Source organism: Acipenser ruthenus, chromosome 36 (genome assembly GCF_902713425.1).
Source record: "Acipenser ruthenus chromosome 36, fAciRut3.2 maternal haplotype, whole genome shotgun sequence".
NCBI lineage: Eukaryota > Metazoa > Chordata > Actinopteri > Acipenseriformes > Acipenseridae > Acipenser > Acipenser ruthenus.
Genome location: NC_081224.1, coordinates 9,763,450 through 9,777,689, shown reverse-complemented (window position 1 = coordinate 9,777,689; position 14,240 = coordinate 9,763,450). Strand labels below are relative to the sequence as shown.

The following is a 14,240-nucleotide window of genomic DNA, read 5'->3' as shown; positions in this document are numbered from 1 at the left end:
AGACTCGCCCATTCAGTTTTTACTGTTCCGAGTCAAATCGAAACTGTACAGGTGTAGTTATTTTCAGGTATGCGGATAAAACGTGTTACGCAGCGCTCTGTGCTTGCTAGCGCAGGGTTAAACGACTTTTAATACACGGAAGTTCCCATCAAATTTGGTACGTACTTTGTTTTTGGTCTTTTAATCTTTTTTTAATTTAATGTGTATTATTTTTCCACCATTAAGAAATTAATACGCGAATATTTATCATATGCAATACACTGGGTCTTGTACATTTTTTTAACTCGGAAATTTTGCGGTGGACTTCTCATTTTGTCTCGTTCGTGTGTGTGTTTTTTTTTTAATTTGAGAAATTGATAGTCTTGTTTTCAGAAAAACAAAAAATATGCATAATTAACTTAGCATTTGTTTTGTGTTTTTACTAGAAACCTTATGGCTCTAGCTTCGTGTGGAGGAGGACGCTAAATCAGACGATTTAAACGTAATCTCTGAATAGAAATGAAACGTAGCTGCTGTACTGTGTGCAAAGAAAATGTAACGATATTTAAACTCCCGGAGAGAATTACATTTACTTTAGTGAGTCATGGAGAAAAGTATTGTAAGTATTGTAACGTCCGTCGGGTCATAGAGATCCATGGATAAAAACGTGTTATTCTAACCAGAATACTTGATAAAAATACTTTATATTTAAGAAAAACGCTAAATATTGGGGGGAAGCAATACGTTTGTATGGTTTCTGAAGTACTTCATAATGTTCCCCACCATTTCTAAGATGCTACTGTAAAAAAAAAAAAAAAAAATTCTAAAATATTTTTGGTGAATTTTTACAGGAAGAGAGTCAAATAAAAATCATTGGTTCTAAAAGGGTTAAATAAGCATGAACCACTTATGCACAGCTCCAACACACTCAAGCAATTGAACAATGCACCTCACATTAAACATCTATCAGATTGCACATGTACCAAAATCTGACAAAGTACCACTTTCTGACATTACATGTGTCATATTGTGGTACGCGTACCACTTTTGGACATTGTACCACTTTCTGACACTACACCTCTACAAGTTTTGTATCGCTAGATCAGTGGTAAGACACAGATAACCACTCCAGTGTGAACAGACGTTGCAATATGTATGAAAGTGTGAACAGGTAGAGAACTCTGAGGCCCAGATTTATAAAAAGATTGCACATGTTTTACGACCGTAAAACTGGCGCTGCGGGTTCTGAATTCTTGGATTGGATTTATACAACACATGCAATGGCATAAACACGCAATTAAGACGTGATTTGCGGGGGCAATGTCTCTGTGCGCTTTAAGAAGACCGTTCTTATGAAGCTGTATGGAGTTATTGTTGTTGAACACATTGCTGTACAATGGAAGGATTATCCAACCGTTTGACTGCCATGGATGTAAATAAATAAAACTTATTGTTTCTGAAGTCTGAAAAGTCTATACGCCTGGAATTATTCTATACGAAATAAGAAGTTGAACTAATATGAGAAGCACAGTAACTGGATGATGCGTTGTGATGTATAAGCAACCTAGACTCCAAACTCTGAAGTGGTTCATTTGTTTATTAAGAAGCCACCACACATTCCATATTTTATTCCTTTGTCTTGGTGATGTATTTCGAGCTTGTAACACATCTTCATGTGTTACAAGCACCGCTTGTACCAAAATCTCCAATTCCATATTGGTAAATTTCAGTTTTCTCTTCCGAGCATCCTCATCACCATGGCTAGTACCAGGCTGAGGTCTTTGTGTGCCATTCATTTTCTTTTGGAATGTGTGGCCTACACACGCAGGCTTGACCCAGACCCGCTATTTATTGTGAGAGGTGTGTAATTCTCCATCGATAATTGCGGTGAGGGGTATTTAAATTGTTTGATTGCGGAATCTCCTGCTTTACCTAATTAGTCTTATAAAATAGGTAACAGGACATTGTGGCCACCATGTACAGTTACACTTTCAGACATGGCATGATCATTCTTCTGTGTTATCTGTGTTTTTGTTGTAAACATGGTCACCATGACGTTAAAAATTATTTCTGCGTTTATTTGTATATAGGGAATGAATAACATTGATCAACAACCATAGAAAATCATGCTTGGGTGTTTTATTACAGAAATGGCATCACTGAGGAAGCTTCTGGGACTCGTGTGTTTGTCGTGCTTTCTACAGATCTGTACAGGTAGGTGACACTAGCCAGGTTGTATTCTACAGTTACCGTCATGGCAAACAGAAAGCAAGACATAAAGTTTGAGATGGAAGGTGCAATATTGGAACATATATCAACAGCAACAAAACAAAAAAGAAATGTCCGCCCATTAACAGGGTGATAGGCTTTTAACAGAGGCTTAGCTGCCTCCAGCCTCTCCAGGAAAAACAAACCATCTCATACTACTTCCTAGGCAAGCTTATTATATATAGCTGACTATCCTTAGCCCCACCCTCCAAGCTCATCCAAGTGGAGTCTTTATTTTAAAATATTTTCTAAAACAATTCATTTATATACTTTACATAAAGCCATGTGCTCCTAATCACACACTCGCCCCCGCTGCACGCTACTCGCTGTGGCCCAAACAAGGAAATTATGAGCGAATTTAAAAGGTAAATTATTATTTTTTTTCTTTTTGTAATTTCTGCATTTTAAAACACAACCCTTCCTGCGATATTCTTCCAATAGAAGTGTTCACCCTTTCACTAAAAGAATATGCGCATTTCCCACGTTATTTTTTTTCCCCTTTCTTAGATCTCCCGGCAAGAACTCCATCTTCCCCTCCTACTGGTAAGCACGCTGTTTTACATGCTTCTTCAATGCATTATTAAAAGTGCTGGCACTTATCACAGTAGTGTGCCCTCCTGGTCCTTACAACACCGTTCAGCCCTCTTTAAGCAGTGCAGTGCCATACAGACTACACTAAAACGTCAAAGTTAGCCCGGGACGGCCTTACGGGTGGGTGACCGCCCACGGAATTGCGGTCAAGAGGGTGTTAAATGAAAAAATTCAAAATAAAAAAATAACAATTTTGATGAAGAGAGTTCAGACACAGATGCATGTGCAAGCTAGAAATGTTTTGGCTAAAGGTTAAGAATACATGTTCATCTCAGATTTTCAACTAGACACGGTGAGGGTGTCCGAGGAAGAACGGTTTGAGCAAATGAATCAACATGTGAACCTTCGGGGCTTTCTATGTAACATGACTCGGCTCCCTGACATAGAATCTTTTTATGTCATTTACTCTTTCTGTATTTCTTTTAGTAAATTTTATTAAAAAAAAAAAAAAAAAAAAAAAAAATTGAGATTACAGCTTACTGAAACTTTCGCTAATACAACTACACACTTAAACTCAAAGAAAGGGCGCCAAAATACAAGGGCACCATTTTCCCTAAGGCTGGCCCTGATGTTAGCTTTTGTGGTTTTTAGTGAGGGTTGGAATTAACAACTCTCTGGTGGAGTGGTGGGTGGAGGCAAATAATGTGATGTCACACCGTGATTTTCAGATGCAATATTCCCCTCTACACAGCAATGTGTTTTGGGGATCAGTTTTTATTCACAATGTCACACAGTCTTTTGGGACAATATTAGCAAACTTCCCTGGAAAAGCCCCTTCATATTCCAGCGATTGTAATTCAGGTGCAGGGAATGGGGTGGGAAGTGCAGGTGGAGAGGTTGAGGGACCGGTGGTGCTCAGCAGGCGTATATAGCTTCCCTGGCTCTCTAGCTTCAGGGATCAGGTTCATTCCACGGGTCTGCAAAACAATAATAAACAACACAGCTTGCTCCAAGCTCCCGTCAGCTGTCAGCATGCTGACGTAAGGGGCCGTACTATTTGTTTTTTTATTTGTTTATTTAGCAGACGCCTTTATCCAAGGCGACTTACAGAGACTAGGGTGTGTGAACTATGCATCAGCTGCAGAGTCACTTACAACTACGTCTCACCCGAAAGACGGAGCACAAGGAGGTTAAGTGACTTGCTCAGGGTCACACAATGAGTCAGTGGCTGAGGTGGGATTTGAACCGGGGACCACGCCTGGTTTGAACCTGGTTACAAGCCCTTTTCTTTAACCACTGGACCACACGTGGTACTAATGTAACCACGTCCCCTAAATAGTGCTAAACTCCTCCCCGCAGTCAGCACGGCGAATGGCCTCAATGGCCTGCAGTACCGCAGTTCCACCCTTCACTAAGATGTCCGACTTCTGCTTCCGTCCTTACCATCGAGTCAGCCAGCCTCAGAAAAGACGCACGGTACTCCCTCCTTCCGCCTCTCTGGTCGGGAAGGAGATTCGCAGCTTGGATCCCTTATTTTCCTCATCACAAACTCCCTCACAATTTTAAAAAATAACTTCAAAGGTATTCAACGGCAAGTTTCATGCAAAGCACGTATGGTGTGTGGTACACCTCAGAGCACTGTACATATTGAGTGCAATTTATTTATTTATTTTTTTCGTTTCTTGTTCTAGGATCAAACCAAGATCCCCAGCAGGTGGATGGGTTAGTGGGGGGCAACGTCACTTTACCTCTGGAATACAACTACGTAGGTGAAGAGCTATTCTGGAGCTATAATGACAACGACACTGGCCGGATTGTCTATATTGCCTTAATACGTACAAATGGGAAGCCTACAGAATACTATCCATTAAAGTATAAGCTTGACAGTACTGGCTCCCTAAAGATTATTTGTCTACAAAAAGAAGATAGCAGAGTCTATCAAGCAGATGTACCAAAAGGAAAAAAATTCAAAAAGAACTACTCCTTATCTGTCTGTGAGTATTTGTTTCATAAAGACTACCGTTTATCAACAGGTTTTGAGTGTCCTTGTGTAATGAAACGCCATGTACCCGACAATAATTCCTACTTGGAGGGTTACGATAAACCATGTGAGCTGAAATAAAATACCATCACCTAACTATCAGGATCCCCTCTTGTTTTAATAAACGCATTCTGGAGTTCAATTTAAGGATTCAAAGATGTGAAAGTCCCCCGTGCATGGATGCCTGGCACTGTTGCTCATGCTGGAATACAGAAGAGGGTGATGCACCTCCACTGAACCACGAAGCACATTTAATACAGCCCCCCTAACAGCATTGACTGGGCATCTATATGGATCATTTATATTACTGGTGAAATACAATTTAGTTTGTATAGAAGACTGGAATTAAAAATATATATTTGTTTTCTTAGACAAAGTTTTGGACGAAATATTAGTTGGCTAGCATAAATGCACATCTATCTCAGTATATCCCTGTGTTACTAAAAGAAACACCACTGTGATATACTTCTTAAAATAAAACAACAATTAGAAGTTAAAAGGGGGAGTTGTTTGTTTCTGTTCTTTCTTTGTATTGTTATTTTTTCACCCAATAAAAAGAATTGATCACAAAAAACAACGCAGCGGTACGGACAGCAGGGGGCACAGCGAAGGGAACGTGATGCGTTTCCTGTGAACTTCGCATGGAGTTCTGGAACACTTTGAGAGACCATTCCCACTTTATCAATGGGGGGAGGAGTCACGATATACCCCAGAGTCTTTTTTACTGTTTGTTTTTTCCCCACAGATACTGAGCCAAAGCCCCGTGTTGAAATCTGCCCTGATACCTGTGTTCTGCTGTGCTCTGTGGAGAACGACAGCAACGTGACTCTCTCCTGGCTAAAAGGAGACGGGACTATTCTGAATAAAACAAGCTCAGTCAATGAAACAACACTGGCGCTATCACACGACATGCTACCGGATAATGTTACTTACACCTGTGTGGCCAGCAACCCAGCCAGCAATCGGACCACTAATGTCACCTGTCACTCTAACAGGTGGACAGGTAGGGTATTTATCCAGAATTATTATTATTATTATTCTGTTTTTGAGCAGAGCAGTCATTACATAGTGACAGGCAAGAAATGGGGGAGTAGACCAAGGAATTGCCACACTATGTAAAAGCGCGGCTTGCACAAACAGTGTTCCTGGTACAGCCAAGTTCATCCCATTATTCTGTAGTGCTGGGACAGATATCAGAGTATTGGAACACACATTTCTTGACATATATTCAAAGTCAAAAATCACGTTCATATCCGCCCGAAATTGCATAATTGAAAAAACATGTATAGCAAAGTGTATTGCCTTGCACCTGTTTACCACCTCGCCAGAATCTGCGTGACACTCTCTAAAATGTGTCAACAGAATTAAAAAGGCCAACAGAATGCGTGGATAAACAGTGAAAAGTGTTGAATTTAAATCGAGGGAAGTAATGTTAAAACTATACAATGCGTTCGTAAGACCTAACCTAGAATACTGTGTTCACCCCATTACAAAGGGGACATTGCTGCTCTAGAAAGAGTGCAAAGAAGAGCAACCAGAATTATTCCTGGTCTGAAAGGCATGTCATACGAAGACAGGCTAAATGAACCAAATCTGTTTAGTCTTGAACAAAGGAGACAGGGATCTGATTCAGGCATTCACAATTCTAAAAGGTGTAGACAATGTAGACCCTCTTTTTGACCTGAAAAATGAAACAAGGACCAGGGGTCACAAATGGAAATTGGGTACAGGGCTATTTAAAACAGAAAATAGGAGGCCATTTTTTTTATACAGAGAATTGTGGGTGTCTGGAACCAACTCCCCAGTAATGTTGTTGAAGCTGACACCCTGGGATCCTTCAAGAAGCTGCTTGATGAGATTCTGGGATCAATAAGCTACTAACAACCAAACGAGCAAGATGGGCCTAATGGCCTCCTCTCGTTTTGTAACCTTTTCTTATGTTATGTAAAATGGCAAGTGAAGAAATAGCTCTGTTTGATGTGTGAGATTTAATATATTTAAAATAAAAAAGGACCAACACAGCTGCTCTTGACCATATATGTAAAAGTTTTAGACATCAAAAGTAAACAGACCAGACTAGAATGCGCAGTGATCTTAAGCCACAGGTGCTGCTTCAGAATCAAGGGATACAGGTGCAGGTACGTCACTCAGAAAAGCCTCACACTTTTAAACAGTAGCCCAACTTGCTGGAAATGTTATGTGTAGTGATTTGTGATTTTCTATATTGTGGAATGTAATAAACGAGAACCAAAATGATTAGGTTTTATTTTCATTGCACAACGCCCTTTCCACGTTTTTGTTTTATTTAATCTAAAATTAAAACTTTGCGTTTGTTTGTTGAGCTGCAAAAAGGCATAACCAAACCTCAGTAATGATATTGCTTTATAAAAATGTGCCTATGGCCATTGTTTATCGCAAAGAAACTGCAATGGCAAGGAATACAACAAGTTTTAAACAACAACAAATAGATCTTTTAAAATGCGGTGTCAAGTTTATGTTATTTTCAAGAATAAACAAAAGAATGTTTAACTGAAATGGCTGTGCGGCGTCCTTTGTTTTGTAGTTAATTCTGTAGGGTAAAGTAAGGCCTACACAACATTCTTACTCCTGGAACATTTTTGATTCTGTAAATAACGTCCAACATATAAATGCTTTTATAGCCGTTTGCAAACGAATATCTAAATCTTAAACTAATTACCTGTTTGTCCCAGCTGTATTATTCTGTTAGCTAATTACTTTAATCACTCCCTTATTCTTTGGTTTTTGCCCCGCAGTCCACACACTTCCAGATGAGATGTGCTTGAGGTCATGGAGCAGCACCTGTGTTCTGATGGGCTCTGGGCAGAGGATCATCTGGATAAGAAATGGGAGCTCACTCAATAGAACACAACTGGGGCTGTCAAGGGATGATGTTCTCTGTGTGGACAGCAATCAGACAAGCCATGGCTCATTATGGGATTGCAAGAAAAATGAATGGGAAGTGATCTACACAATTCTTATAGGTAAACTTCTATTGATTTCCACTACAGTCTCAAATGAGTGTGAGCATTAATTTTGTTCAATTATACACACACAGACGTTGTTCATTTGTGACGGTTAAATTTATTTATTTTTTTATTTAAAAAAAAAAAAATCTCAACAAAACTGTCTCCCAGCTCTGGCTGTATTCAATTTTACAACCGTCAAACCGGAGAGCACTTTTGCATCATACAGACACTCTCTGAATTATTATTATTATTATTATTATTATTATTATTATTATTATTATTATTATTATTATTACCGTATTCCTTTGAATTTCAGGCACCCTCGAATTTAAGACACAGACCAAATTTTCCACACTCAATTTGAGGAAAAAATAAAGCATCAAAGATGCATTTACAAAGATACAACCTCAATTACACCTGTAAGAGCCATTTCAAATGCAATAATTAAAACACAGCTTGTGTCCTAGTTGTATTACTGAATTATAATTGAGCTGCTGGAGCTTTAAGAGAGTGATGTTATGTGCCGCAGTGCTAGCAGGGCCAGAGGAGGCATTATGGGGGAAGTCCTGGTTGTAATTCAATTTAAGATGCCAGAAAAAATTATTATTATTATTATTATTATTATTATTATTATTATTATTATTATTATTATTATTATTATTATTATTATTATTATAGTATTTAAAATGAATGTTTTATAATGATAAATTAGAGTGTAAGTAAGTACTGCGTTATAATTTCTGAAATATTTTTTTTTTTTTTGTAGTTTTTGCAGTTGTGATCCTCACAGGGTTGACTGGTTGTTGTGTGTGTTGGTGTAAAAAAAAAAAAAAAAAAGGTAGGCAAATATTTTAAAACTATCTTAAATATATTGCAACTATATATTAAAACTATAGGAACAATCGCAGAGAATTCAATAAAACTGGCTTCTGACTGACAAGGAGATATGATATAAAGACTAATCTGTCCTTGCATCACTCTTAAGGGGCTGTGCCGTACATCGTACCTGCTGTGCTCATCTACGCAACTACAAACTGTTATTTATAATAGTTACTTTTTTTTTTTTTTGAAATCTGAATGAATTATGCAAACAGATTACATCACTGTTTATTTAGAGTGCTCTGCAATGTTGTGGGGCATTCTCTTTCCTATACTACTAGAGTGCTCTGCAGTGTTGAGGGGAGTTCTCTTTCCTATACTGCTAGAGTGCTCTGCAGTGTTGAGGGGAGTTCTCTTTCCTATACTACTAGAGCACTCTGCAGTGTTGAGGGGAGTTCTCTTTCCTATACTGCTAGAGCACTCTGCAGTGTTGAGGGGAGTTCTCTTTCCTATACTACTAGAGTGCTCTGCAGTGTTGAGTGGAGTTCTCTTTCCTATACTACTAGAGCGCTCTGCAGTGTTGAGTGGAGTTCTCTTTCCTATACTACTAGAGCACTCTGCAGTGTTGAGGGGAGTTCTCTTTCCTATACTACTAGAGCGATCTGCAGTGTGGAGTTCTCTTTCCTATACTACTAGAGTGCTCTGCAGTGCTTAGTGGAGTTCTCTTTCCTATACTACTAGAGCACTCTGCAGTGTTGAGGGGAGTTCTCGTTCCTATACTACTAGAGCGCTCTGCAGTGTTGAGGGGAGTTCTCTTTCCTATACTACTAGAGCGCTCTGCAGTGTTGAGTGGAGTTCTCTTTCCTATACTACTAGAGCGCTCTGCAGTGTTGAGTGGAGTTCTCTTTCCTATACTACTAGAGCGCTCTGCAGTGTTGAGAGTGGAGTTCTCTTTCCTATACTACTAGAGCGCTCTGCAGTGTGGAGAGGGGAGTTCTCGTTCCTATACTACTAGAGCGCTCTGCAGTGTTGAGAGTGGAGTTCTCTTTCCTATACTGCTAGAGCGCTCTGCAGTGTTGAGAGTGGAGTTCTCTTTCCTATACTACTAGAGCGCTCTGCAGTGTTGAGGGGAGTTCTCTTTCCTATACTACTAGAGCGCTCTGCAGTGTTGAGGGGAGTTCTCTTTCCTATACTACTAGAGCGCTCTACAGTGTTGAGGGGAGTTCTCTTTCCTATACTACTAGAGCGCTCTGCAGTGTTGAGGGGAGTTCTCTTTCCTATACTACTAGAGCGCTCTGCAGTGTGGAGAGGGGAGTTCTCGTTCCTATACTACTAGAGCACTCTGCAGTGTTGAGGGGAGTTCTCTTTCCTAGACCAGTATACAGGTCTGCAGTGCTAACGGAATTATTAAAGTTATTTAATAAAAGTAAAAACACGCCCCAGTGTTCTGTGTTTGTTTGAAATGCCCTTTTTTATTTTTAGAGCCTGAACCATCGATCCAATGGAGCTCATCCCATAATGATGCTAGTGCAAAAGACAATGATACGAGTGATTATGACGATGACGATGATAATGATATTGGTGATATGGTAGTGAAAGAAAAAAGTTCACTAATACAGAATGGACAGGTCAGTACTACTGCTGTTTGAAACACAGAGAAACTTCTAGTTTGTCACAGAATTCATCTTGTCTCTTAGATGACCTATGTTTAAGGATTTTGTAAATAACTAGCAAAGGAATTAAACTTGCAGGATTAGTGGACCTGAAAAGTATTAATTTGCATTAAATTAATCTGGTACTGAATGGGTTTTATTCTGTCAAGTTCCATTTAGACTTAACTTTCGCGGTTAACAAAAATTAGAGTAAGTTATCATAACAATATGGTTAATGAGAGAATTAAAATAACAGGTAGGTGCCAGTGCTCCAAAAAAAGTACAAAGTAGCCTGTCCTCAAACGAGGACAATGGCACTGAATGGGTTAAAGAGCTAGTAAACCCCATCCACGAGAATAACAGAGAGCAGCACCGTCTCAGACAAGCAGCCAACACTGTTTAATCCCTTTATTGACGATGAATTCAGGTGTCACGGGACAGAGCAAATCTTTAGCCAAAATATTTCAGATATTTGATGCAGCTGGTGTCTTTTTCATTGAGGGCAGCAGTGTGGAGTAGTGGTTAGGGCTCTGGACTCTTGACCGGAGGGTCGTGGGTTCAATCCCAGGTGGGGGACACTGCTGTTGTATCCTTGAGCAAGGTACTTTACCTAGATTGCTCCAGTAAAAACCCAACTGTATAAATGGGTAATTGTATGTACAAATAACGTGATATCTTGTAACAATTGTAAGTCGCCCTGGATAAGGACGTCTGCTAAGAAATCAATAATAATAATAATAAAGAACTACAGCTGCGATGGTCCTTTACATGTACTGCTGGGTGAGAGGCATGGTGACTATCCCTTTTGCAAGGGCGGGGGGCAGGTAGAACCATTGTGAAACTTCCTAAGGATTTTCTCCAGCGCAGATAATATAATGTTTCTGTATCTCGGGGTATGTGAAGGAAGTCTGTCTGTCTGTCTGTCTTTCTGTATGTCTGGTTAGAGCTCTGCATGAATTTCAGGAGCCAATGCAACCACCAGCTACCAGATTTCCGAATACAATGCCATGTGTAAGAAAATGACTGTCACTGCCATGGTGCTGCAGTAACCCTTTTCAATTGGATATACAGTGCATGAATGGGGCATCAGATTTCAGCTCTGAGTTCACAGCTTTAGAGTTGGGGGGGGTGGGGAGGGCACGATATCACTGACATGCTTGTTTGTGTATTGAATAATTTAAAAGACAAGAATCTATAATCTTACTTTTGTATTTTTTTTTTCTTCTCCCTAACAGAATACAGACTCCTAGAAGCAGACTGGCAGTTGTAACAAACTCAATTTCCCGAAAGCAGAAGTCAGTTGTTCAACATCAACATAATTGTGACACAATAAGGGTGTTACCTGCTGGTGCTTTTAATAATGTATTTTAATAAATATTTTTTGCCGGGTTTTTTTTATGTAATTTCTTTTGCTTACACTTTGTGGTTCGTTTTTAAATTGTTTCCTTATTTTAATAGGAATAAAGGAAATCAAATAATTATCAATACGGCCAAATGTTTTACATCACCTAGAATTTTAGGATGAAGATAGGATTTAAACAATTCAAAACTATATGAATGTAGATCTTTTATTTAGCATCATGTAATCAAAGAAACTACAAAATGATTATTATTATTTGTTTATTTAGCAGATGCCTTTATCCAAGGTGACTTACAGAGACTAGGGTGTGTGAACTATGCATCAGCTGCAGAGTCACTTACAATTAGCATCTCACCCGAAAGACGGAGCACAAGGAGGTTAAGTAACTTGCTAGGGTCACACAATGAGTTAGTGGCTGAGCCGGGATTTGAACCGGGGACCTCCTAGTTACAAGCCCCTTTTGTTTAACCACTGGACCACACAGCCTCCTATAATAGTCGTAGTTAGTAAATGTTGGATTTTGACATGTCATTTTTCAATTTGTCAGTTTTTCATTAAGTATGTGGAAAACTATAAAGCGGTGGGTAATTTCAGTATCTTAACACAACAGTATTCAGCAGGTTTCATTCGACTTTATGAAGCAAAGTTAGATAAAATTTTATAGGGTGATGCAAAACCTTCGGCCATAGCTGTAATCCCCAATAATGAGGATAGACTGGGGGTCTGTTTGTCTGTGTTTCACACTTTATCCAAATGAAGAGGAAACCCAGATCTGCAAGTCTTTCTCTATAACTGACCTGTGGGTCAGTCTCCAATGCTTAGTACCAAACGTGGGAACACAAGGGCAAAATGTACTTTATCGCATTTATTTCTTTAGTCATCAAATGTGCAACACATGAGTTTATATAACAAGTAAGTCTACAGATTGAAAAACATTTTCAGCTGTTTTATTCAATGCCCTTCCTACTTTCCATGTGTGTTCTAATTTTACTCGAGACGTTGTGCTCAAGCCAAATGAAAAATGGCTCAGTTTATTTTAATCGGCAAGACCCTCTTTTCACCCAACGTCACGTAAATGAAGGGGAAAGGAGGAGGTCGATATGCAAATTAGCCATGCGAAGCGTTCTTGTGCTGTTTTCGCACACAGCTCGGGAAAATGTTGGTTCCGTGCACAGAGAACAGGTACAGGAGAGAATCTCACCAGGAAATCCAAGGTTGTCAGGTGACGTCTTGTTTGAGTGAAATGTTTAAAGGCATAGTGTAAGCTGATTTTTTTCTTCTGCTATGTACTGTTCAGTGCTTTGCGATACTTTTGTATAAAAAAGCACTATATAAATGTAATAAATAAATACGATAAATAAATAATAAAGCTGTGATTTGTAAAAGCCTGGTATCATTTAACAAAAAAAAAAAGTTGCCCGCATTATCATGAAGATGAAATACACCATTGCTAACCATAAAACCGCCCCTCAGCTACTTGCTTTCTGCTGTCCTGGAACCCACTTTCAATATTTATTATAGTGCGGTCACTTAAGGACATAGAACATGCTCATTAACATTTTCATGTGAAATCTGGGTTTCCATGTGGAAATGGGTGTGAATATCCCGTGTGTTTTGCGTCATTCACTTGTGTAAGTCAGATTTACCCTATCCCTCTCTGTGGCATTTTTTTTTTCGGTCACAAACCTGATCCTCATCACCACTTCACGTGTAAATAACCACACATGGAAACTCCTCCATTGACACCAAGAAGTGGATGCCTTTTTGTATTTAGCCTGACACTTTAGAATTCTAAAACATGTCACAAGTTCTGTGCTTCTGAAGACGTATGGATTGCTTACTTACAAAATATAATGTCAATTATGTTTAACATCCTCAAACATGTAGTACTTGGAACTGTCTCAATATTGACCTAATTTGACATTGTGTTATTATACAGAAATGCATCTGGAGTTTACTCATTTTTGGTTCCAAGACATCACAACAGTGCTGGAGAATGGCCCCTATCATACAATTGTGGACACTAAAGAATCTTTGCTTTACTTTATATGTACACACTGCTGTGCAAATGATCTCTGTCACACTAGGGTTTCTGTGACGTCATAAATTATGAGACCGAAGGTCGGATAATTTATAAACTGTCACAGAAACCCACGATGGAATTGTTTTCCTGTAACTTACTGAAGAGGCCTATCTATTATTTTTTTATAATACATGGTTACCCTTGTGATGCTAATATTAAAGAAGACGAGGTTTAGCAGTACAGTTGGGTTTTTTAAAATGTTGTGTTTCAGTGCTGTACAGACGTTCTATGTCGTTATCTGTTAGTGCTTCAGCTTTGATTGGATGATTTTACGTTGTTTTAATTTCCTGTTCCTCTCCAGTTTCTCTGAGATATGAATGTACCAGCTTTACATAATTTTTTAAAGGTATTCTCATTTTGTTGATCATTAATGAACATTTCTGTACTGTTGGTGTTGTCGAGTGATTGAAAACGAGACATTTTGTGTTTGAATTGAAAGTGATGGTATCGAGGAGTCAAAGTTCAAGTATATTTTCCTCTAGAGGAATTATCACTTTTTGACGTCACTACTGTGGTATTA

At 39.0% G+C, this 14,240-nt stretch overlaps 1 protein-coding gene across 7 annotated transcripts; it reads left to right on the top strand.

Annotated features, from left to right (window-relative positions):
* Nucleotides 1–12: 12 nt before the first annotated feature.
* LOC117402106 (SLAM family member 5-like) lies at nucleotides 13–13,015 on the top strand. Of its 7 annotated transcripts, none has more exons than XM_059008077.1 (9): nucleotides 13–157; nucleotides 2,128–2,193; nucleotides 2,755–2,790; nucleotides 4,470–4,772; nucleotides 5,565–5,822; nucleotides 7,594–7,821; nucleotides 8,573–8,644; nucleotides 10,108–10,253; nucleotides 11,513–13,015. In XM_059008077.1, exons 2-9 carry the CDS (start codon nucleotides 2,130–2,132, stop codon nucleotides 11,525–11,527), a joined length of 1,122 nt encoding a protein of 373 aa, XP_058864060.1. In that variant the 5' UTR covers nucleotides 13–157; nucleotides 2,128–2,129; the 3' UTR covers nucleotides 11,528–13,015. The 7 variants fall into 7 exon arrangements, with proteins under 7 accessions (XP_058864060.1, XP_058864059.1, XP_058864058.1 ...); XM_059008076.1 differs by having other exon boundaries at nucleotides 2,070–2,193; nucleotides 7,609–7,821; XM_059008075.1 differs by having other exon boundaries at nucleotides 2,070–2,193.
* The last annotated feature ends 1,225 nt before the right edge of the window (nucleotides 13,016–14,240 follow it).

Coding starts and splice junctions, on each gene's coding strand:
- LOC117402106 (XM_059008075.1), top strand. CDS start 2,106: ATGCTTGGGTGTTTTATTACAGAAATGGCATCACTGAGGAAGCTTCTG. Junction 7,822..8,572: donor GATCTACACAATTCTTATAG/GTAAACTTCTAT, acceptor TTTTTTTTGTAG/TTTTTGCAGTTGTGATCCTC. Junction 8,645..10,107: donor TAAAAAAAAAAAAAAAAAAG/GTAGGCAAATAT, acceptor TTTTATTTTTAG/AGCCTGAACCATCGATCCAA.